This window comes from Amblyomma americanum, chromosome 11 (genome assembly GCF_052857255.1).
Source record: "Amblyomma americanum isolate KBUSLIRL-KWMA chromosome 11, ASM5285725v1, whole genome shotgun sequence".
Classification (NCBI taxonomy): Eukaryota; Metazoa; Arthropoda; class Arachnida; order Ixodida; family Ixodidae; genus Amblyomma; species Amblyomma americanum.
Genome location: NC_135507.1, coordinates 118,090,990 through 118,116,979, shown reverse-complemented (window position 1 = coordinate 118,116,979; position 25,990 = coordinate 118,090,990). Strand labels below are relative to the sequence as shown.

The window sequence follows — 25,990 nt, the reverse complement described above, 5'->3', positions numbered from 1 at the left end:
CACACAGTGGTGAAATAATGGTGGACAGCAGTGACAAATTGTGTCTTGTCATGTGAACTAACTTTCTCTACCGATGCTGTTGCGCGACTCTGTGAGGAGTTGGAATAAAACAGACTGCAGAATATGTATTTGCGGTGCCTGCGATTGCAGCTGGCAATTTGCTTTCTTAAAAAATAGGGTCACACCTTTCAAAAAATATCCGAAAGCCAAGTTAATATCGAAGGTAAAAAAATGAAGCAGTTGTTCTTCATGGCTCAAAGTAGCTATGTCCTGTCCTGACATCTCAGATAAAACTTAGCCTTTTTTAGCAGGTGGAGCATCTTTCTCGGTTGGCATTTTACGCTTGTGAATGGCTTCATCAAGCTTCTCGCTTCCTGATGATTCAGACCTCCGCAGAATCTGGCATGAATCTAAAAATGATGGGCACTGCTTCTTTTTTTCTTACTTCACTCAAGCAAAAACTACACAGAGGTTGCCACTGGTCCAGAATTCTGGTCAGGCAGTTGCCTAGAGACAACCAACGGGTTGGCACATGCTTTTTTTGAACCTCCACACTATGCATCTCCTGAAATTCTGAGAGCTTATCCTCACGTTTAGCACTTTTTGTTATGTAATAGAATACATCAACAAGGACCCTGTCGAACTTGGCTGGCAAGCACACGGCTCCTTTCTCGGCAGCAAGGTAGCTTAGACGACATCGGCGGCCAACCACAACCAAGTTTGCTTGAGCCTCCTTCAAAACTGCAGCGACGCCGTATTTTTTTCGCCAACATAACGTTTGCATTGTCGGCGCAAAACTCAATGCAATTCACTACGGGCACTTCAAATGTTTTGAGTACCTCCAAGACAAGGTTACCTATTTTTCTGCCTGTAGCCTCCCCATGCAGTTCCTGAATGTTCAGCAACCTACTTTCGACCTTCGAGAGTTCCTCTATGTAGTAGGTCACCACAATTGGGTACAGCTGCGCATTACAGTTGTGACGTTCCTTGTGTGTGCTACGAGGGTCCGCGTTCGACGGCGCGGCATAGACGGAGCCCCCAGTGGCGGCGAAAGCACAACCGGACCCCCTTACATGTTTCTACTGTATATGGCTGCAAGCAACTTGAGTGGGATTGCTTTCGGGCCTGCCGCTGTGGACCGCACGGAGAAGACCCAGGTGACAGCGGCATCATCAATTACCGAGCCATACTCGTTGAGAGTGAAGTGTCAGGTATACTAGGGCAGGATTTTTTGAGAAAAGGGAAGGTAGTAGTCTCATTCTCTGAGGAAGAGGTTAATGCGGGCGGCTCAAAAGTTCCGTTTTTGAACAGGAGAGGGGCTGAGATTCGCATTACCGATATTGACACCCGTCAAACAGTGGGATCATTGGAGAAGGTATATTCGCGGGTTGCCGTCAGGCTGGTCAATGAGGTGGTCATCCTTCCTTGGTCGGAGCACATTTTGTACGCGTGTGTGCCTTCAGATGTAGAGAGCGGCGCCGTGGGAGTCCTTGAGCCGGTCGACTCTCTCAGCAATGGCCTGAAGGCAGCCGCGTGCCTCGTGACAGTTAATGACGCCCACAGAGTGCCCCTACGGGTGGTTAACTGTAGCCAGCAGCCATTGAGCCTTCCGAAGAACAAAACATTGGCTTTCTTCACCTCTGCGATAGAGAAACGTGAGCCCACCGATACGGTACTCGCAACTGTAGAGCATGCTAGTCCTTCGGCTGCTCCAAAGGCGTCGTTCGATCTTTCTCACGTAAAATCCAGGGAGAGGGAGGCTCTGGCTGGTTTGCTGAACGACTACTCGGAGGTATTCGCCGCGTCCAACCTGGATTTGGGCTGCTGTGGCGTTATAAAGCACAGGATAAAAACCGGCACTTCATCGCCCGTGTACCAGCGTGCATACAGGATTCCTTACTCCCAACGTGAGGAGATGGAGCGGCAGGTGCAGGACCTGATTGATCGTGGCATTGTAGAACACTCAAAGTCACCCTGGGGAGCACCAGCACTATTGGTGGAAAAGCCAGATGGCTCGTATCGATTGGTAGTGGACTACCGCAAACTAAATGCCGTAACTCGCATCGATCCATACCCCATCCTCAATATACAGGAGACGCTTTCTCAGCTGGGCTCTGCCAGGTACTTCACGGTAGTGGACATGGTGGCGGGATTCTGGCAGATAGCAATGGATCCGGCAGATGCCGAGAAAACGGCATTCAACACGCCCTCAGAGCACTATGAATGGAAAAGAATGCCGATGGGTCTGGCCAACAGCCCTGCTGTCTGGCAGAGAACTGCTGATGTTATCCTGGCAGGTCTTCTGGGGAGGCTGTGCTTCGTGTATATGGATGACATAATCATATACAGTGACAGTTTTGAGAACCATTTGCGCGATATTGAGCAGGTATTGGTGCGACTAAGAGGAGCGGGTCTCAAGCTGAAGCCCTCTAAGTGCCAATTCCTCAAAAACGAGGTGAAATACCTCGGGCACGTTGTTTCAGCTGACGGCGTGCGACCGGACCCTGAGAAACTAGGTGTGTCTCGGATTTTCCATCCCCGACTAGCGTCCGCCAGGTCCGGCAGTTTCTCGGTCTGATCGGTTACTACCGAAGGCACATAGAGGAGTTCGCCAAGCTCGCTAAGCCGCTCACCGCCTTAACAGCCAAAAATGTCGCCTTTCGCTGGGACGAAAACGCGGAGGATGCTTTTGGGGCCCTGAAAAGGAAGCTAATGAGTGCACCGCTGTTGCGCCACCCGGATCTTAATTTGCCCTTCGTTATGGCCACAGATGCGTCAAAGTTCGCAGTTGGTGCCGTCCTATCTCAGGTTATCGAGGGCAAAGAACATCCCGTTGCTTTTGCTAGCTGACAGCTGAGCCCCACAGAGCAAAAGTACGGAGCAACGGAAAGGGAGTGCCTCGCCGTTGTCTGGGCAGTAAAGCACTTCAGATGCTACCTTTACGGCCGCAAATTCAAGCTAGTCACAGACTGCCATCCTCTGAAATGGGTGATGAGTGTCAGGGACCCTAGCTCGCGACTCGCTAGATGGAATCTACACCTGCAGGAATACTGCTTTGAAGTGAAGCACAAGTCAGGAAAGACACATCTGAATACTGATGCACTCAGCCGCACAGCTGCCGTGGCAGCTATAGATGAGTTTGTCCCCGTAGTCGACCCCGCCGAATTACGCACAGAGCAGTGCAAAGATCCTGACCTGAAGCGAATAATCGAAAGCTTAGAGGGCGCACCGTCTCACCCCGAACAGCTAGGTTATTTCATTGGCAAAGACGGCACCCTGTGTCGGCGCACGAGGCCAACCAGGAAAGGGAGACCAGAGAAAACCGCTTGGGAGAGAGTCGTCATACCTCGGTCGTGGACAGAAAGGGTTCTTCGCGCGTTTCACGATGCGCCATGCGCCGGTCATTTTGGCATAGCGAAGACACGCAGGCGTGTGGAGCGTCTGTACTTTTGGAGTGGCATGCGACAGGATGTTAGAGAATACTGTGCGAAGTGTCATTCCTGTCTCGAAAGAAAAACACCCAAGGGACGAAGACCAGCTCCAATTCAGCCGTTCCCTGAGGTTTCGGCTCCCTTCGAGCGGACAGGTATGGACATAATGGGCCCATTGCCCACGACCACTTCCGGAAACAGGTACATTTTAGTATTTGTCGATCACCTTTCAAAATACGCGGAAGCGGTAGCACTCCCAGATCAGAAGGCAGACACGGTTGCAAGAGCATTTGTCGAACAGATCGTGCTCCGACATGGACCCCCGAGGCAACTCTTGACAGATCGGGGAACGAACTTCGTGTCGCAGCTAATGAGGAGTTTGCGAGCTGCTTAAGATCGCTAAGAAGCAGACAACACCGTACCATCCGGCTTGCAACGGCGCGGTGGAGCGACTGAACCAAACCGTGGCCGGGTTCCTGTCGCATTTTGTTTCGCGCGACCAGCGGGACTGGGACTTGTGGCTCCCGTATGCTATGTTTGCCTACAATTCCGCAGCACACGAGAGCACGGGCGAATCGCCATTCTTTCTTCTCTACGGCCGAGACCCGGACCAGCCTAGTGAAGTGCCAGAGGGCCCCCGTCGTGTCCCATATGCTTCACTGGACAACTATAAGGTTGAGCTAGAATCGCGCTTGCAAGTGGCGAGGGACATCGCAAAGGAGGCCTTAAAGAAAGCGGCGAAGCGCAGGAAGGAGGTGCACGATCGCAGTGCTAGAGACATGCCGTTTGATGTGGGGGACAGCGTGTACATTTAAAACTGCCAAAGGCAGATTGGGTTAGCTCGTAAGTTCCAGACGAAGTGGGGAGGACCGTGCGAGGTTGTCGAGAAGCTTTCTCCGGTAAACTTCAGAGTCCGAGACGTGAACCGGCGCTTGATAAGGATACACGCAAATCGCCTCAAGTCGGCACCGGTTCAGTATTCACGAAATGAGGAAAGGGAAAGCGCGGATTTTGATGGGGACAGAAGTGAAGCGGAGCGCGCAGATAGTTCGCAAGAAACGCCCTCTCCTGCATTTGTTCGGCAGGCGCCAGAGGTGACGGCCGGAATGCCACCGGATTTACTTCATGCATTGCTAGAAGAAGAAGCGCGCGAGGTTGCCGCGCAGATAATGCCAGGAGAGGCTCCTACCACGAGCACTCGCGAGTCTCAAAGCAGACAAAGGGTCACAGACTTACTTGGTATGACTCATGAAGGCCGATATCCGCTGCGAAATCGGAAAGCTAAGTCGGACTAATGGCGTAAACAGAGCGGAGTTGTGAACTGGTTAGAATTGTGTAATGCCGCAGCTCATAACATTGCTATGTGCTTATGTGTTAAGATATCGGAGTTGGTAGTTAAACCTTTCCGTCATTAAGTAACACCTTCACAGGAGAGCATGCGGAGCGCATGCAGAACCTGCCGTACTTCCTTTCGTTATCTTTATTTTTGTCTGTGCCGTGATCGTGCTAGAAGTGGGAGCTCCTTTGCAACTGTGGTAAATTTATTTTTGTCCAGTTTGGACTAGAAAGGAGAGGCTTGGGTGCTGAGTTTCATGTTTATCTGTAAAAGAAGATCAGTGCTGCCCCTGGAGACGCCAGTTATGACAGCGGAGACATATGGTGTTGTGCAGTGGTGTTGAGTGCAGCGAAAAGTGTTTTGACGGACGCACTGTGCGAGGCGATTCAGAAAGACAAGGGGAGCTGCATGGACTGAAATGTTCGGAGAACATTCTTCTGGAGGGTGAGCGAGTGTGACGTTCCTTGTGTGCGCTACGAGGGTCCGCGTTCGACGGCGCGGCGTAGACGGAGCCCCCAGTGGCGGCGAAAGCACAACCGGACCCCCTTACATGTTTCTACTGTATATGGCTGCAAGCAACTTGAGTGGGATTGCTTTCGGGCCTGCCGCCGTGGACCGCACGGAGACGACCCAGGTGACAGCGGCATCATCAATTACCGAGCCATACTCGTTGAGAGTGAACGACCAGAACGAAGGGGTTTAAGCACAACCGGCCCCCCTTTCCATAGTGTCGGCACGAGTCGAACGCCGCCACCGCCGCCGCCGCGGGGAGACGGGCGTTATCTTCCCCAATTGCCGTGGCCGTCCCGGGGACAAAGGGGGCTCGTTTCGGCGGGCCTGGCCCCGTGGCAAGACAGCGGGCATCATCAATCAACCTTTCCGAGCACATCCCAGGACAAGGGACCACTTTCCCGGCCTTTTAGTGACCTCGCGTTCCGGCCTTGAGTGGCGAGTGTCATTTGAGGGAGAACGGAGGTCGGTGACCCGCGGGAACCATCAACCAGCCAGAGCGCGCCTTACCACAGCCGACGCTACCTCGACGACAACCTTCTTTCCCTCGGACTCAACACGTGAGGGGGGCGAGACCATAAGTGCGGTGGTGTGTTTGTGCGCCCAGGTAAAAGCCCTAGCCCCCCCCCCCCCCCCCCTCCGGCGTGGGCGTCCTCACCCTAGGGAGTGTGGGGATAAGAGGATATAAAAATCGACAAGGAGTACCGAAGAAGCTACGCTCAGGACGACATCGTTCGCCAAGGGGGCCTTCAGCGCCGAAGCCCGACGGCGTGCAGCTTCTGCCAGCAACCGTTCGAGCTCAACTCCGGAGCCCCTCCATCGTCCCCATGAAGTCGTCGGCACGTAAGCTCGGACGCCCCAGCCTCTGATGTATAATCATAATCATGTGTAATTATTGAATATATCTGTTTGTTTAAACTGAACCATACGGTGTCTCCTTGCCTCTCCGTCCCGTGTGGACCTGCGCATTATGGGGGGTCATCACACAGTCATTGCTGCCGTCCACCACAACAGCGAAAGCACGGTGCTTCAGGCTATTTAACATGTTGCTTTGCCTCTCTGCTGCCATCTCCCCCACGATTGCAGTCGCCTTCGTGCGTCCGCGTCCGTGTCACTTTGCTTCTTCGCAGTGAGGGAACATTTTCCGAAGAGGCCCAGCATGGTCACTGGTCACTTACACTCAATGGGACATTGTGTTCAATAAGAAAGCCTGTAAACGGGCATTCTGCATGGATTACACTGTCGCCGCAGTTTTTCCGCAGAAAGTTAGACATACTGCCTCGCTAGCAGCTCAGTGGCTCAAACGTAGCTCAGATGCTTCGCCACAGAAACGTGCAGTTTCAAATCGCCTTTGCCCACATGAGACACACTCACGTCGCATGTACATGTACAAAATGCAAAATGTTAACCTTTTCTTGATGCCACGAAGCACGGAAATTCAGAAGCATGCGATCACAAAAACTTCTGCCAGTATATTTTCCTGGGCTTTGACAGCGCCATGATGGTGAAAAGCACATGTGAACGTCGCACTTCCACGCGGACGTGAACTTCGCACCGACGGCCTATCTATGCACAAACGCCCTGTCTAAGCGTGGCCTGGCCTAGATACAAAAGAACCAGCAAAACTACTGACGATTCCTCGGAAAGTCGAGCTCTAGTAATAAACTACAGTTGCAGTAACCGCCTTATCCATGTTCTTTCTTTGTTCGTCCTGTCTACTCCTGCACCTTGTATCTTCGAGTCATGCACCATCTCGCCCAGCAGTTGAGTCTTCTAAACTTCCAATAACCACTCTGGCTTTTGATTTGGCTTTAGCTGGCTGTGGACAGGCTGCTAGCCGATCACGTTAATGGCACTGGAGCTACCGTTGAAGATGATGGTGCCAATCACGACACGACTGCTGATTCCGCAGCAAATTTTTTTGCAAAAACTATTTCCGCTTGGGCTGAGGCAACTTTTCGGGAGATATTGGGCAGTTATCGTACAATCAGAAGGTTCCATGAAAATTCAGGAGTCTTCCGAGCGAATCGGGAGAGTTGGCAGGTACCTAGAGAACCTGCTGGTACCTACAGCACCCAAAACAATTACTATTATAGGCAGAAGAAAGATAGGAATGTAACGCCTATAGTACATTGCAAAATCAAACGGAATGCCATTGGTAGAAATTAAAATAATTTAAACCTCCACAACAGCAATTAAACATAAAGGTGGTATAAGCACTGTGATTGTCTCAACAAGTCGACTGAGCACACATAAAACAGTTGCACGAGTTGGTTCCCTATAGTTACTTAAAAAAAACAGCGCTACGGCCACAGGACACAGAGAGTGAAACGACACACACAGCGCTGACTTTCAACTGCAGTTAAAAGTCAGCGCCGCGTGTATCTTGTTTCTTTCTATGTCCTGCGTCTGTAGCGCTGTTTTTTAAGAAATAATCTCTTCCAGTAAGTTATTTCAATCTTGGACTGTTTCAGGAAAAAAAAAAAAGAATCCTTCATACACCAATTAAACAGCTGTACCGTACAATACTGTTACAACAGATCTTGCCATAGTGTGCAAGGTTTCGGTCTGTTTCAAAAAGTCTGCAGAATCCAAGTATAGTCGCCGACCGATTTTTCGGACTCGAAGGGACCCGAGAAATGGTCCGAATAATCGAACAGTCCGAAAAATTCGTGAAGTACGAAAAAATCACTTTAATGAGATGAAACCGGCTTTAAAAAGTCACTGATTTTACCTTGCGGAAAATTTCTTTTGCAGGCAACGATTTGCGCCTGTATTTGCGCCAAGGTTGTGCTTTCACTGTACACGCTAGGCTAAACAGCAAGGTCACGGCGTTCAGCTAAATACCGTAAAAACCGGACTATAGGTCGGACCGGAATATAGGTCGACCCCCTAACTAACCAATTCTAAAAATGAAAAAGATCTTTTTCAATGGGAAAAGTACCGAATGGGAAAGTCCTTACTTTGAAACAAATGCGACTCGAGAGGTTGCACAATGGTGACAGTATTTAATTTCATTTAAATGCTGCTTGTATGTACACCCGGCAAATTTTTTAACAATATCGCGCACCAATCGGCCCGCGTGTTTGTTTCTGGCACAGGCAAGTACGGCGCCGTAGAGCAAAGCCCTCCTCTTCATGAATCGCCGCAACCAGGATGGCGAGCCTTCGAATTGCGCCCTCGTGAGTCTAGAGGCACGCGCGATCTCTGCCACTTTCACGCGGATGCATTCGGCAGCCACAGGCAGCGATCTTGCTCGCAGCGCAACGTTTCCTTCCTATTCTCGATACACTACGGTCTGCCCACGAAATGATGTTTTCTTCTGGTTGCTGCAAGCTGTAATACGCAGCTTCTGCCTCCGCCAGTACTGAATGCTCTTTTTGGATACTCCAAATTCGCGCTGTGCCGCCAGGTTCCCGTGAGCTTCCTCGTACTCAATCGTGTTTTTCTTGAAGGCGACGGTAAATTGCCGTTAGCTTCCGCTTTGCATCTACTGAAACGCAAAATGGCGGCACTGCTGCTGATGGCGATGGTGATGGAGGCTGTTGACTTCAGCCACCCATTGTTGCAAGACTTCCGTATTTTTTCCGCCAATGACCGGTATATAAGACGGGGGTCGACTTTTCACCATGGTTTTTTGAAAAAAAGTTCGACCTATATTCCGGTTTTTACGGTACTTCCCACACTTCTCTGACGGACACAGTGGCACCGGCAGGGCCATGTTGTCCACAACCCGAGTGTGCACCACACCGCTCATCAAACACATGCAAGGACAAGGCACTTTGGTGGAACCACCGGACGCAATCACAAAACGACGAACAGATGCAACTTCGTGAAGACAGAGCGCCACTCGGTTGACGCGGTCAGAGAAACCCAAGTGATGAATGTACCCGAGTTCGAACCTGACCGCGGCGGCCGCGTTTCTATGGAGGCGAAACGCAAAGGCACCTGTGTGCTGTGCGATGTCAGTGCAGGTTAAAGATCCCCAGGTGGTCGAAATAATTGTGGAGCTCTTCACTTTCTTCTTTCACTCCCTCCTTTATCCCTTCCCTTATGGCGCGATAGTGTGCCATTTCCTTTCCCAAAAAAACAATTTTCATTTTCAAAGGGCGAATGGGGAACGTATGAGACAAGGGATAACTGCCCACAACAAAAAAAGCAAGTTGACGGCGATGACAGTCCAAATGCCACCTCGAAGTGGCAGAGTTCGCAGGGACCTCTACTGGCAAAAATGAGGCACCAAAAGTATGTCAAGCCAATGCAACTGCAGAGTAAATCCACCTCAATCCAAGATGGTGCCTTCTGCGCCGGCGAAAAGCCAGTAAGCTGGCCGATTTTGGCCCGTAGGCGACTGAAAGTAGTCCGAAAAATTAAACTTTAGGACTTTTCAAGTCCGAAATATCCGTCGCAAATATGTATGCGCTTCTATGGGGTGACTAATCGTGCCTCATCGAAGTCCGAAATATCCTACAAGTCCGAATTATTGGAGTCCGAATTATCCGTCGGCTACTGTACTGCTGTAACAGGGTTTGACTCGCAACCATACAAGAGCCAGATATAACCAGACATAACAAGCCATGCATAGCTAAAGACAAGAATTGCTTCATTCTGTCCTAACACCTTTGAAAGAACCTAACAGTTTTTATTTAGGGTGACCTGAGCCAAGCCAAGGCCAAGCATGTAGATCGATGCCCTGCACATCAGCGTGACTCACCAACACTCAAGAGGCACACCAATATGTGAGCACAGGATATATGCCGCTGTGGTACAAGACTTTGCTCTGAGGAGGACACTCTTTGCACAAAATATACGTGATAAGCCACTTAAGTCACAAATGTTACGCTGCCTGGTAATACTCATCATCACAGGCCACGCAAGGAAAAGTGAGCCACCTACTGCATCATTTCAGTCTGATTTTATTTTTATTTTTTGGTACCTGAACATGACCACCCAGTATCCACCTGATGGAGCTGACCTATCTGTGCTATAGTCGAATCCGAATATAAAGAACACAAAAGGGGATCGTAAAACAGTTCGATATATCGATAATTCAATATATAAAAAATAGCAACAGATAAGCTCATCTGTAACCTAAAAGGACAAACACATTGCATACAGACTAGAGATTTGCTTCTCGCAGCAACAGCCACGCGCTAGCGTGCAGGAATCGCATCGCTCGCTAAACATTGCTAGGCCTGACTTGCTTTGCACTGAAGCCGTAGTGAACGGTTTTTTGGAGCTGCACACTGCCTTTTATAAAATACATAATGCACTGGAAGCATGGGTGATATAAGGCACACCCGACGGCCGGCACAAGTTAGCCGCATAAAGTAAAAAAGATTGCTAGATCAATTTACAGGCAGATGTCACGTGATTATAAGTTAAGATCAAGACTCTCTGAAAATCTGGCGTTTAGATGACCGACCATTCAGAGTAGCATGTCTCAAGTGTGACCCGTAGCCATCGGTGTGAGGTGGCATTTGTCTGGCCTGCTCTTTGGCGCGCCTCACTGTCGAAGGCCTTGCAGAGATCGATTACACGTTCACTTTAATGTCAGGATATTGTCTGTTAGTCAACTGGTAAGAAGGTTGGACCTCTTATAGTAAACCATGACTAGGTTCAGAGGACTTTTGCTGCGGCTTCAATGCGAAAGCACGCTAGGTCTAACGACACTGGGCAAACGGCGCACTACAGTAGAGCCCACTTATAACGAACATGAGCGTCACACATGCTCTGTGAGCGTAACGGAGCGTGGCCTCTGCGATCGGCACCGGTGGCGGTGCGGTTGATCGCGGAGGCCACGTGCGGATTTGCGACAGAGTGGGGGGAGGGGAGCGGAATTGCGATGCGGGGCGGGAGGGCGATCTTGGAAAGCGCGTCGACAGGGAAAGGGTAGCTCGCTTGAGAGCGGCACGAAACGGGGCGGGCAGTTCGCCTGCAACGAGGCTCGGCCCAAAAACATACCATGCGTCCGGCGCACAAAGGGGTCGGAGGCAGGTTACCTCGCATCGCGGCGCCGGGTTTACGCCGTCCGTTCGCTGTAACCGATCAGCAGAGCTTAATGACATTCGTTATACGTGTGATTTTGTGCCATTGAAACAATGTATATTTTGACAGTCACGCAGGTCTCGTTCGTTATAAGAGAAAGTTCGTCTTAAGTGGGGCCATTATCTGTGGGCTCGACTGTACTACGACACTAGAGCCTGGCAGGCTGTGCGTCACCGCAAAGAAACGCGACGCTAGCGTGGGTGCCCCCATTCTAGTTCTTTTGCACAGCAAAACGGTTTGTCCTTTCTGGTGCGAATGCCAAGTGCACAAGAAGAGTTCTCACTACAGCGGCAGCACATGTGGACAGTTCCGGGCGGAGTACGGCGCATGGGACAACGAGTGTTGCAGGCAGTTATCGTCTATCAGCTTCCGCGTAACGTTCCTGCATGCGCAAATTATGCACACATGAAGCAATTCTTTCAGCTTATTTTTTTCTTTTCCCCGAAATGCCGCTGCCAAGCCAAGTTGGGGGTGCGTCCTGGTGGCCCTTACACGATTAGTATATACGGGAACAGACCTTCCTCCATAAAAAACTTCTTCCTAAATATAGTGTCTCCCCATTCTGTGTACTGTCCCTTCAGACCGAAATTCTGCACTGGCAGCTCAATGCAGACAAATGCGTTTGGCAATGAACTAATTTCAGCACCATTAATGTGAAATACGCATAGCACCTGGATAAATAAAGAGAAACTTGACTCCAAAAATGGAGCCGTGTTGCTTTACCTGAGTGAATATGCTGTGTGTGCAGCTGAGGAGGTAGCTGACGTCGGCTACCTTGGCCACTTCCAGCTTGAGGGTGCCGATGTACACGTCACTACACAACGTCCAGAAGTGGGGCTCTTGTACACTGTACACACCTTCCAGCTGCATCACCTGCATCACAGACAACCTGCTGAAGCCCATCACACAACAGATGCCAAAGGATGCTACTTCTCAAACACTCAGGATGCGCCCGCTGGTTGCATTCTTATTCAACATGTGGTACACTCATCCACACACCTGTCTAGAGAGCTCAAACAACATGCTCTGTAGTGCATTTATGACAGCCGCTGCTGCCTGCTTGTTGTCAAGTGCTTTGAAAAAGAGTGTGACAAAATATGCTTCGTCGTTTTGAAGCTAATGTGTTGTGAAACCAGACATATACCCAAGAAGCACTTTATCCGCTGGGTGTTTTTCCGAATCCCACAAGCTTCTCATGTAGTGTCTCGTATAGTCTGACAATGACACTCAAACGATAGTAAAGTTTACATTGAGGAATCACAGTGCCAGTCATCTGCTACAGTGCACGGTTCCTTTGTCATGCTGTTTAAGAACAGCCCTCAAACAGCACGACAAACGAATCATGCACTGTAGAAGATGGCAAGCACTGCGATTGCACACAGGCAGCGGCATGTATCGTCTGCGCCGCCGTCTGCTACAATGCATGGTCCTTTTCCGTGCGCTTGCCATGGTATTTGAGAACTAGGTTGTCTAGTTTGAACGACTGTATTACAGTTGAACCTTTATGTAACGAACCTCTATGTAACGAATTCCTGGATTTTACGAAATTTTTCAATTCCCCAACAGATCCCCCATCGAAGCCCATGTATAGGCGACCTTCATGTAACAAACTCGTTGCGGCAGTTGACCTTGATGTAACGAATTCGCGGCGCTGATCATCGAGCTGTATATTGTAATGTTTTACCTGAAATTTGACTGAGCAGTGTGCAACTTTAATGAATATTGTTTAAGTAAGTTTTTATATTAAAAGGTAAAGTAGACCGCGAGCAGAACGCTTGCAATCGCAGCAGACAAGCAGACCTCGGTGATGATGATGATGTTGAGCGCCGCTATCGCCGCTCCGTGGCAAGTGTAGCAACTTTTAAGCTTTCATTTTGTAGCTTGACACTAGGTGGCACTACTGTGACAAATTCTTCGTGGTGTTGCGGCGCATTTACGGTAGTTGACCTTGATGTAACGAATTCGCGGCGCTGATCATCGAGCTGTATATTGTAATGTTTTACCTGAAATTTGACTGAGCAGTGTGCAACTTTAATGAATATTGTTTAAGTAAGTTTTTATATTAAAAGGTAAAGTAGACCGCGAGCAGAACGCTTGCAATCGCAGCAGACAAGCAGACCTCGGTGATGATGATGATGTTGAGCGCCGCTATCGCCGCTCCGTGGCAAGCGTAGCAACTTTTAAGCTTTCATTTTGTAGCTTGACACTAGGTGGCACTACTGTGACAAATTCTTCGTGGTGTTGCGGCGCATTTACGGTAAGCCTTCTTCGTCAGCGTGTTGACGTGCGTGTGCTAGTGTGTGTTTACAGCGTCGGTTCATTACGATGAGTTCCGCTGTGAGGAAACGCAAAGTTTGTCGCTTGAAGATAAGCTCTCGATTTTGAATGCAGTTACCGCCGGCGAAAAAAAGAAGGATGTCGCTGCACGCTTCAATATACCAGCCAGCTCCCTGTCAACCATTCTTGCTGCAGAACAAAGCATCCGCAGTGCGATGGAGTCGGGCACAAGTGCCCAGAAGAAAAGACTGAAGACGTCGACGTATGCTGATGTGGACAACGCCGTGTTTGCATGGTTTTTGGACAGACGAGCACAAAACGTGCCCATAAGTGGCGCGATTTTGCAGCAGAAAGCCATAGATTTTGCTTGCATCCTGGGCCACGACGACTTCAAAGCGAGTAATGGCTGGCTACAAGGATTTAAAAGGCGGCACGGTGTCGTCGGAAAAGTGGTGTCTGGCGAGTCTGCCTCCGCAGACAGCGATGCTGCTGCCTTGTGGGTGGCCGAGAAGCTTCCCGGCATTTTCAGCCGCTATGAAGCTGCCGACATTTATAATGCTGATGAGACGGCCCTGTTTTATCAAATGTTACCGAGCCACACATTGTCACTAAAAGGAGAAGACTGCCGCGTTGGAGAGCAAAGTGAACTCCGCGTGAGGGTTTTGCTTTACGCCAACACTGATGGCAGCAACAAGCGAATCCCATTGGTTATTGGCCGCAATGCCCAGCCCAGATGTTTTAAAGGAACAAGGCGGATGCCAGTAAAATATGTGGTAAACTCCAAAGCTTGGATGTCGCGGGCAATTTTTTCCGACTGGCTGAAGGAGCTCAACCAAGATGTCAAGCGACAAGGTCGCAGCATTTGTTTGCTGATTGACAACTGCTCCGCGCATCATGTGGAAGGCCTACAGCTTTCGAACGTCGAGCTGCAGTATTTGCCACCTAACTGCACTTCTCTGGTACAACCCTTAGACAAAGGGGTTATTAACAGCTTTAAATGCTGTTACCGCTGTCGACTGATACAAAAGATGCTCCTGGACATCTGCCTTGAACGGCCGACGAAAGTGGATACCTACTAAGCAATCAAAATGCTTGCTGCGTCGTGGCAAGAGGTCGGATCACAAGTGATAGCCAATTACTTCGCCAAGGCTCAGCTAAATAAGGCCACTCAAGCTACAGTCACTGAAGCCGAACCTTCAAGCCCACCCGAGGTCGCAGAAGCGTGGGATGAACTACGCATGAACAGTGGGGTGCCCGACGGTGTCGAGCTGTGCGACTCTTTGTTCGTGGACAACGGCGCCGTGGCGACAGAAGAGATGACTGATATGGCACTTGTGGAAGCCGTTAAAGATAGCGTTGAAGGTAATGGTTCGTCAGAGCCTGATACGTTTTGTGCTGTGCCCACCGCGAGGGAACTGATGGACGCGATGGACATTCTGCGCCGTTTCATCGGCTCGCAGGACGATGAAGCAGCCCTGGATGCCTTAGTTTCCTTGGAGCGCCGAGTAGTGGCTTCGATCGGGAAAAAAGAGCAAGTGAAAATTACGCAGTTTTTCTCTATTAAATAAATTCTTTGAATGGCGAGTTCACTTGAATTGATATCTGTCGCATTTTTATTTCGTTTTGGCATGATCCTTACCAGTCTTAACCCAAAACTGCATGTAACAAAAACCTGGATACAGTAGAACCCCGCTGTTACATTCCTCACTACTGCGTTTTCCCGGCTGTTACGTCGTTTTCGTCCGGTCCCGGCATAGCTCCCATAGGATCCAATGTATTGGGTACCCCGCTGTTACATTGTAGCTGTGAAAACGTTCCCACATGATAAGTCGCAACCTGGCACCCTGAACCCGGCCGGGCAACGCGCGTCAACCGCCATTTTGACGAGTCTTGGCCAGGCTTGGCTACGGAATTGGCTACAAGACCATGGCCTCCGAGATCACCCCCTTGCACGCGCATGGGTAATCTCGAAGGCCATAAAAAGCCGCACGCGAGTTGGAGAGATTGCCACTAGATGGCCACTGCCTCGTCAGCCGAAGCAAGTAAAACCCGCGGGCCCGCAGCAATCCAGTCTTTCTTGTTTGTGCGGTTCAACCCATCCAAATCGTCCGTGTCCTTCCGTCAACAGCTACGCTGCCTACGCCTCGTCAGGCCTCGCTAATCCAGTCTTTCTTGTTTGTGCGGTTCAACCCATCCGAGTAGTCCGTGTCCTCCCGTCAACACCTACGCCTCGTCGGGCCTCACTAACATCGCGAGCGATTTGTCGTCCTTTGATGGCATCGTGCAAGCGCAAAGCGCTTTCCCTCGAGGAAAAGCTGGATGTTCTCAACGCAGTCGACAGGCAGCCAGCGTGGACTGCAGTGAGCGCGTCAACTGCACAGCACTGCTTCGCGCGGTGTGGCTTTCGCATAGACGGCGGAGAGGAAACTGCCACGGAAGCTGCAGAGACGGAAGCAGCCTCTCATGATCAAGAGCTGAGTGAAGCTTTGAATGCACTGGGTGCCACGGGAGTCACGTATGACGACTACGTCGCCGTGGATGCTGCTGTCGTGACGTCCGAGTGTCAGAGTATCGCCGAGATCGTTGCAGACTCGGTTGCGAGTGAAGCCTCAGACTGTGATGACGACAAGGAGCACGAGCCGCATGATTCCGGGGAGTTGGCGGACTTGAGCTTTGGAGAAGCCGTCGCGGCTCTGGACCTCCTCCGCAGGTACATCGCACCTCAAAGCGACGCTGAGAGCAATGCGGCTTTCCAGGCCATCGAGAAACGCGTGGTGTTTTCCAGCGAGCGGAAAAAACGGCAATCGACCACTCTCGATTTTTTTAAGACCTAAGCTCACTTGATGTCGAAATAAATTGTTTCAAGGCAAAGCTGCACTGTTTTCATTAATTTTCGGACCTTTCCTCACTGTTGCGTTTTCCCGGCTGTTACGTTTTTTTTTCGCAGTCCGGTGAAAAACGTATGAACGGGGTTCCACTGTATAACGAAAAATTGCGAACTTTTTTCAATTTCATTATACAGTCAAAACTCGATTTAACGAAACCCGATTTAACGAAAATCTTGATTTAACGAAGGTATTCTAATTCCCCCTCAGACGCCCATAGGGTTCAATGCTTTGACTAACCCGAAATAACGAAACTGATTCCGTGATCTGTCCCGATTTAACGAACCTTTTTTCGAGAAATAAAGGTGAAAAAGTGTTAATTTTTGGTCTATTTTGTAGACAGCACCCTAAAATTTATTGATTGCGAGTCAGCGGTAACAGCGCGGAGCATCTTCATCCCGTCGCTTTTTTCAAACTGCGCGGCGCAAAACGAGTTTTAATTTTGAGTCAAGCTCACGAGATGGCGCCAGCAGTAAAAAAGTTTCGTGCCACATTTCATAGATGGCGCTGTTGCAGTTCGCGTGTTTTTTTTTCTGTGTGTTTGTGTGTTGTGCTCTGTGTTCGCTCTTGTGCGGATTTCCCCGTGCCTTTGAACGGACGTCTTTGTCAAGCTTAGCTTGTTAGGCCTCCATCAGTCTAGCCTTGCTATCGTGAACGCGGACGTGGTGTGTGCGAGCAAGCGCACCGCTAACCCTCCTGACTAGCAGATGGAGCCCTGCAAGAAACGAAAAAGGCTTACCCTGGACGAGAAAGCGGACATAATTCGTGCTGTGACAAGTGGACAGAAGAAATGTGACGTGGCTGCATCACATGGCATTCCAGCGAGTACTCTCTCCACAATATTGAAAGGGAAAGATGACATCCTCCGCGCCACTTCGTCAGGGAATCTCTCGCGCAAAAAAACGCTGAAGACCACTCCTCAAAGCAAAATGGAAGAGGCCCTCTTCGCCTTTTTGCCGGCGCACACGAGGGGACGGAAGACGCGCTGGACGCACTTCAGACCTACGAGAAATCGGTGCGGCCGTTGCTCACAAAGCGCACGCAGGCAAAGATCACCGACTTCTTTGGCGGAAAATAAATTTGTAGTCCCCTCGGGCCTTTCTTGTCGAGTAAGAATTTTTGTTGTTTCTTTTCATACGCGCTAGCGGCGCCGGTCGTAGTGTTGGCGCTACCCACTCGAAAGTAGCGCGGGGGGTCATGACGATGACCATACGGACCCCCAAAGATTGCGCTAGTTGTATGATTACCAACTTTGGCGCCAATTTGTCATTAGCTGTGTGGCTTGCCGTCCCGTCGGCGGTATTTAGGGAAGATTGTTGCGCCGCTAGCCGAACCGTCCTTTGGGTCGGTGCTATCGGCGTGACTTCGTCACGCGCGAGTGCGACGAAAAGTGAAAATGGCACGTGCTAACCGATACGACCGCGATAAGCTGGTACGGTTTATGCGGATGCAAAATGCATTATGTTCAATGGGTGCTCAGTCGGGGACTTGACTTTACTACTTTTAAAACGAAAGTACTGTTTAAGCGGGTACGTTTTAACGAGGTTTTACTGTAATCGAATGTACTGAATTGTGTGCCCAAGAAATGCCTCATTCAATTTAACGAAGTTCTCGATTTAACGAAATAATTCACGGTTCCCCTCAACTTCGTTAAATCGAGTTTTAACTGTATCCAGGTTTGACTGTAGTGAGAAAATGCAGTGCGTGGGCAGTACGTCAGGCTACACTGGGAGCTTGCATGGTTCAAGTAAACATCCAGTGGATAAAATTAGGCTGCCTTTAGGGGTATGTCCGGATTCACAACACGCATCTGTCATGGAATTTTAAATAGATACAGTCAAACCCACTTATAATAATACTGAAGTGCCATGAAAATATAACCAATAACTCTTAAAAAAAAAGAAAACGTGTCAAACTTCAGAGCGTGGCCGGAAAGACTCAGGGAGGCTTGATTGTTCTAACGCCTGTAAAAACTTGTTAATTCGAACTTCAGAGGGCCGGAAAAAATGTTCAAATTATCGAATGATCCAAAAAAACTAACAAGAACCACTTGCATCACGGTATATTTATTTGGTGAAAGACTGGCTTTTGAGAAGAGAACAGCGTGACAATGATTATGTTTCAATTTTTCATAAATGTTTATTACATGCATACTGTCGGCAGCGACGAAACCGAACTGCTCAAAAGTGTTAAATGCCTCCCTGGCAGCCTTCACGGTGCGATGTGATACCGCTGCAGCTCCGTCACTACTCCATCACACCCCTCACAAGTGGCAGCGTCGCGTGCGAGCAGGCTTCCCTGCACAAACTGCAAATGCCATGTGGCGAGAGCGCAGTTTCCGACGCACTGGAAGAACCGGAGAAAAAACCACAGAGACAGAAGCACTCGCGCCAAAGCGGCCAAAACAGCACGCAGCTGGGCTTGGTTAGCTGGCTGATACGGGATTGCGTGAAGCTCAGAAAAGCAAACCGAAACTATGCGGTCTAATCAATTGATTTCGAGACGAGCGAAACGGCCGTACGTTTGTCGTCATCACGTCTGAAATGCCCGGATGACTCTGCTGCATAGAATTCAAGTTTGAACAGGGCTATTTGGATGATCGCTTGCTGCGCAAGTCATACCTGGACGCAGCCTTCCTTCGGGAACCCATTCGAATTAACCGGTGCGAGACCCGTAGAGTCCAAATTAGCAAGCGTACGACACCGTAGACCTAGATGGGCTTTGGCCGGAACAGTGCTGGCAGTTTAAATTATTCAGATAGCTCAATTAACAGTTGAGCCCACATATAACGACCCCACTTAAGACGAACTTTCGCTTATAACGAAAACGAACGAGACCTGCGTGACCGTCAAAATATACATCATTTCAATGGCGCAAAATCACACATATAACGAACGTCATTAAGCACTGCTGATCAGTTACAGCAAACGGACGGCGTAAACCCGGCGCCGCGATGCAAGATAACCTGCTTCCAACCCCTTTGTGCGCCCGGCGCGCGGCATGTTTTCCCAAGCCTCATCGCAGGCGAACTGCCCGCCCCGTTTCGTGCCGCTCTCGAGCGAGCTACCCTTTCCCCGCCGACGTGCCTTCCAAGATCGCCCTCCCGCCCCTCCTCGTAACTCCGCTTCCCTCTCCTCACTCTGTCGCAAATCCGTTTGTGGCCTCCACGACCGCGCCGCCGCTGGTGCCGATCGCAGAGGCCACGCTCCGTGAAGTAGGCCTCCCGTGGGAGCCAAGAGGTGGCTGCACTGACACTCATGGACACCCTCATTGGCCTCTCTGCTGGCGCTATGCATCTGTATGTTTATCTTGATTGGCTTGATTGCCTCCTGTGTGCGTTGCAAGGCTACCCCATTGCACGCTTTTGTCACTATTGTTGTGGTGCGGACGTTTTGATGGCTTCGCTCAAATCTCAGGGCCCTGGTTGTAATTCGGGATGGCAGACGGGAACACCGTGCCCATTTCCATTGTATTCAGCGCTAGAAATGACGAAAGCAGCCTGGGCGGAGGTAACGGCCACTTGCATGCGGAACTGCTTCCGCAAGGCCGGCTTCGTCGGCACAGAGTCTGCTGATGCCAAGCCTGATGCTTCGGAAGATGACCAGCCCGGCGGCGATTTGTGGCAGGCAGCGCGTCGTCGACTCCGACATTCATGACATTAGTTGGAATGATTTTATTTCTGTTGATGACGATGCCGACACCGCGGAACCGTGCACGGATGAGGGCATCGTTTCTGAAGTGCGGGACAAGAGTGACGTGGAGGAGTCCAATGAGGATGAAACTTCTGAGCCAGCACCCATGAGCGCCTGTAGCAATGGGCTACATAGAGAGCCTCAGACAACTTGTCTATGCCAAGGGCCTTGGCGAGGAGCACACTTCTGCTTTAAATAAACTGGAAACCTCCCTCATCAGATCTGCGCTGCAAAAACAGACGTCTATCACGAACTTTTTCGCAAAGAAAAAAATTTTTTGCTTTGGCAAGCAACTGTCTTTAAAGCTGTGGTCCGATTACTACGAACTTCGGGATATAACGAACGGACCCCACATGACGCTCATGTTCGTTATAAGCGGGCTCGACTGTATATACATCAAATTAGCGAGCTTTTGCAATACGCCACAACTTGCAGAGGTTCCTGTTCATTGTTGTCCGCACCAGTGACAGCTTCCATGATCACTTCATTGGCGAGATCTTCATTTGTCATAACTGCATCATCAGTGTGCAAGAATGCTTCGACTCAAAACGCCACATTCGTCACAGTTCACCGATGACCAAAGCACCATCATCACTTCACCAGCAGGACGGGAAATCCAAGGAGCTCGCAAAATCAAGGAAACGGTGACTAACAAGACAAAAATTGGAGGCTTGTCAAGGTTAAGCCCAGTGGATGCGAAGCATGTTAAGCAGCTGCACGCCCTGCGCAAAGACGCTGGCGCGGTTGCGGGCACAGAGACTGACGCGACAGCGGGCGCGCGCCGCTTCATCCCTGGCGTGACGTCACATATCACGTGATGCAGCGATGGTGGCGCCGCCGCCGCATCGCGCGCGACGGCGCGAACCGAAGCGTGGAGGCCTCCGCCGGGCGACGTCCGACGGCGCGATATGAGGCCCCATCTGCAGCTGGTGTGACGTCATCACGTGACGTCACATCATGTGATCTCACTACAGGGTCAATGGTGGCCAGCGCCGGCAGGCGACCGACGGCGCGATATGAGGCCCCATCTGCAGCCGGTATGACGTCATCACGTGACGTCATGTCACGTGACCTACTTGAAGGTCACTTGAAGGTCAATGGTGGCCACCGCCGGGAGGCGACCGACGGCGCGATATGAGGCCCCATCTGCAGCCTGTGTGACGTCATCACGTGACGTCATGTCACGTGACCCCACTTCAGGGTCAATGGTGGCCACCGCCGGGCGTCGCGCGAAGGCCCGAAACCTACGTTAATATGCTTCGCATAAAAACTACGCTGCCAACGTGCGGGGCCGGTAACACCTGTCCTCAGGACGCGCGCAATCCGCGAAGGGGGGACGTGATAAAGTTAGCGAAGAACAAAGGAAGATGGGACAACGCGTGTGCTCTCACTGCCCGCCGGCGCCTTTTCTGCGGGGCAGCGTGCCCCACAGAAACTTTAATAATGGACTGCTGCTCCACCAAGGCTCCCTATCTTCCCCTCCGCCTGGGCCTTTTGCAAGGGGGAACGCATCCATCGCTTCTCCTCCCTGTGTCAGCACGACGGATCCTCGATGCGCCTGTTCAGAGTGTGTGTCACGGGTTCTTTCGCTGTGTCGCTGTGCCAGCTTAGTCCGTTCGTGGACTTTGCACGCATGCACTATTGTCCTTCCGTGCTGTGAGCGTGGTTTGGCACATGCAGTTGTAGTGTTACCATGTTTTTGTTTCTTTTAAGGCTGACTCTCAATGACTACCTTTAATTGTTATAACCGATAATGTGCTACGACAGCGCATCTATAAGCAGTTTATTTCACCACAGAGCACATGGTAAAGCTGACGGTGTCGCAACTGACCATTGTTATATCCGATATATTGTTATAACTGTTAGTGTTATAAGTGCGTTTGACTGCAGCTTCAAAACAATGTAGCACACTTTCTCCCACTCTACCTCGTGAAACCACTCGCCAACTGCTAATAAACAGCCACCTCCAAGGGTACATTGCGAAACGAGAAAAATATTTCTGAAGGTTTTGCTTACATGTGTTTCAAAGCGCCATGCTTGTGTTCCATACCCCCAGCTGGCAATCACCCTCATGAAGTTTTAAAAATAGATGGCCTTCAAAACAGTGCTTCAAACTTTCAGAATCTGTTCTAGGATCAACTTTGTTGTTCTTCACGAAGGGACATCATAGGTGCCATGTGAAATCAGAAAACTGCTTTGAAAACTCTTGCTTCCATGTATTCCTATGGGTGCTAAGCCTAGTTATCGCCCCCCCAAGTTTCACACCGGCCGGCAGCTGGCGACAGCAGCGCCACAGCATCTTGCTTGCGTCACAGATCGATTTTGGTGTATAGGTGCCAGTGTACATATCGCCCAGTACTCTACATGTTATTGGCCCAAAACATTCAGCCTCACGTGGACAGGGATTATAATGTGAACATGTGTTGACAGGAATGAGTGGCTAAAAGACTTTGAAACAGAACAGTTTGGATCACACATGTGTACAATAGCGACACAAAACCAACCACAAATGGGTGCACCATGTTGGATCTGGTGTCTGGGAAGGACGTTTGTAGCGTCAATGAACTTTTTATCATGGGCTTGTTATGTGCATTATGCTGTAATAAATTTCATACAGTGCCAAACAATGTGTTCTGGCGGTGTGCCCATGAGCAATTTGCACACCGAGAAGTCCGCAGACCAGTGGCCATTGCTGCAGTTCCTTTGTAAAATACGGCCAGGAACTAGAAATTTTTTTCTGTGCTTCACTACGTAACTAAACTAACTAAAAACACAGCACAACAGGGCACTAAAATAGCACTTCTTGAATCAGTGTGAACCACCACGCCCAGCAAAAAATTGTACCTCGCAATCAATGGCCTTGGCAACACTGTGGCCAAAGTGTGCCACACTCACCCGCTGGTAGCAGGTGGGCAGAGCTGCCTCCAGCTCTCGGGGCGTCCGCTGCATCAGCACATAGACGGAGTCCCGCAGAAGTGGCAGCACACTGGCGAGAAGAGAAGCACAGCTCTCAAGCATGGGACAAAGAGACGCATGCAACATCATCACCCAGCAGCAAGAACAGAAATTACATGGACAACAACCTGTGTAATATGGAGAAAGCCAAGCCTGCTGTCACAGCATTTTGAAAATGACAGCGCAGGCAGAGCAGGAACAAACGGACTCTACAGGTACCAAACTGCAACTGACATAAACCATCAGTCACGAGTCGGCACCTGCAGTGTCTGCACTTCTAGAAACACCAAAATTTAGAACATTTTTGCTTGCGAATGACGCACAAGACATTAGTAAATGTAAATCACGATGTGAAATTTGCCTATGCTTAGTACCTGACTTATAATTGAATTTATTCTTCCATCCAGTGCTGGTTTCAGGAGCCAAAAGACGGTTGCGACATCGCAAGGCAACACCAGATCATGTGAGGCATACCAAAACTGCCATATAATGGCTCCTTGTTCACATGCTGTCATTCCTGCTTCTGCAGCAGTTTAGCATAAGAACTTGAATGAATCAAAATGACAAAGCACCAGAGTTAGTCTCGTTGCATGGCTAAAGGGAGCAGTGCAAAAAGACAGGGACGAACACTGACAGGAGCCAAACTGCCACCGATTTAGTGAGAGCAACAAGCAGGCTTTTAAATGCCAGCCAGGACCCACGTGACACCAGAAAACTATTAACAGCATACAAAGCGAAGAAATCTTCATATCAAAACACCATCCATCAATCGCACATCAAACATCTGGCACGTGTACAGCAAGAATTGAACAAGCCATGGAGCCAATGAGCCAAAACCAAGATCAGTAAGTAGATAACTAGAAAACAATGAAAACGGGCAAAATAAAAGCGCGAGTCAGAGAAGTGTCAAAAACTATATGTAAACAGGAACAAAAGCGTATCATAAAGTCAAAGGTAAAAGATAACAGAAACAAAACATTTCTAACAACGATAACAGATTCATATTTGAACAGCGCAATAAAACAACGGGACACAACGAACAAAGGACACCACAAGCGCTGACTCGCAGCTAGATTTTTAATTCACGTCAAAGCATCTTAATTAAATACTAAGAATGCCAAACACGAACAAGAGGGAAAACCAAAAGAAAACGACACAAAGCTGCTAATCATGCCCACAATGGTGACAATCAGCATGAGCGCGAGACTACACCTCTTTGCCGGATAAGAACATCATCTCTTTATCAGTTAGTGTGACAGAAGGATCCCTAATGCAGCTATCTGATTCCAAGCGGATGTGAAAAGCCTCCAAAATTTCCCACGTTAGGCTGTCATTATGTTTTCCTAGGATGACGGTGTTAGACAACAGAGGGGTGCAAGTACCTTCTCTCCAGTGACGGGCAAGGTTACAAGAAGACCCATTATCTCGGGACCTGTGGTGCTCACTAAGACGAGCGTTGATGCAACGTCCTGTCTGGCCAATATAACTCAACCCGGAAGTGCACGGAATCCTGTAGACAACCCCCACATTACAGGGCACAAAAGGGCTCTTATGGTTGGTCTGACAACCCCCACTCTTTTTCTTCGCGGTTGTTGCCTTAGCCTTCTCTTCCACCTGCCTGCAAACACCTCCAAGTTTTCTAGGCGCTGAAAAAACCACATCAACATCGTATCTCGCCGCAACATTCTTTAAACCATGACCCACACCATGCGTGTAAGGCACCACCACAGACTTCTTTTTTTCTTGTTTTGGCTTATCCCCGCTCTTGATCCATCTGAGAAGCTTATCGCATTCCCTGGAAATCACATGAGAAGGGTAACCGCTAGATTTTAATCGGCCAACTTGACACAAAATGCTTTCGTTGATTCTTTCAAGACATGATTTGTTCATGGCAGATTTCAGGCTAGAAAAAACAATGCCATTTTTTACCAGTTTTGTATGGCCTGATTGGTAATTTAGAAAAGACTTGGTAGAGCGAGGGGAGCATTCCCAACACACATGACGCTCTTCCAACAACAGTCTTAAGTCCAGAAATTGAAGTACATCTTCTTTAGGAAGTTCAGTCGTGAAAGTTAGTCCCATCGCGCATTCTCTGAAAACCTTCAGTACATCTACCACGCTACGCGTCAAGTAACCCTTCTTGACAAAAACAATATAATCATCGACATAGCGAAAAATCGTCAGAACCAACCCGTCACATCTCCTGTCTATGGATCTGTCTACCCTGGAAAGGAAGATATCGGCTAGCACAGGTGCTACTTTAGATCCTATGCACAATCCATCATTCTGTGCAAACGATTTCCCTTTCCATTCAATGACAGCTGAACGGAGGTAAAAAGACAGAATCTCTAAGAAGCTCTCAAGGGACACACCACATCTAGCAATAAAATCAGTTTCACTGTTGTGATCAGCGATGCACATTTTTACACTTTTCATGAGCTCATCATGCGGTAGACAATAATATAGGTCTTGCACATCAATGCTGAAAGCATCACACCTTCCCGGGTTATTGATTTTAGAAAGTCAACCATAGCACCGGAATTAGAGATGTGAAAAGGATCCTCAATTATCAAACACGACAAATGCTTTTGAAGAGAGCTAGACACGAAGAACTGCCAAGTGCCGTGCTCAGACACAATAGATCTGAAGGGAACATTGTCCTTATGCGTCTTTGCAGAAAAGAAAACCTGAAGGTGCGATCCTTTAGCACTCTTAACAGAAGCCGCGAGGCGTTGCAAGTTGTTCTCTTCCAATAGACGAAGGGCACTTGCGTTGACTTTGTTAGATCTGAAAGTTACGGACTTGAAGTTCTTCGTTAAGGCTTGATGCGCTTTTTCTTCAAAGGTGCCAGCAGGG

At 49.5% G+C, this 25,990-nt stretch overlaps 1 protein-coding gene across 1 annotated transcript in view; it reads right to left on the bottom strand.

Annotated features, from left to right (window-relative positions):
- The window catches only part of ZnT86D (solute carrier family 30 member 7), a 50,522-nt gene that overhangs the window by 4,658 nt on the left and 19,874 nt on the right, over positions 1 to 25,990 (bottom strand). Inside the window, exons 9-10 of the mRNA XM_077644304.1 lie at positions 23,075 to 23,165; positions 12,049 to 12,198 (exon numbers count right to left, since the gene is read on the bottom strand). Of these exons, the coding sequence (XP_077500430.1) occupies positions 12,049 to 12,198; positions 23,075 to 23,165 (241 nt within the window). The remainder of the gene's footprint in view (positions 1 to 12,048; positions 12,199 to 23,074; positions 23,166 to 25,990) is intronic.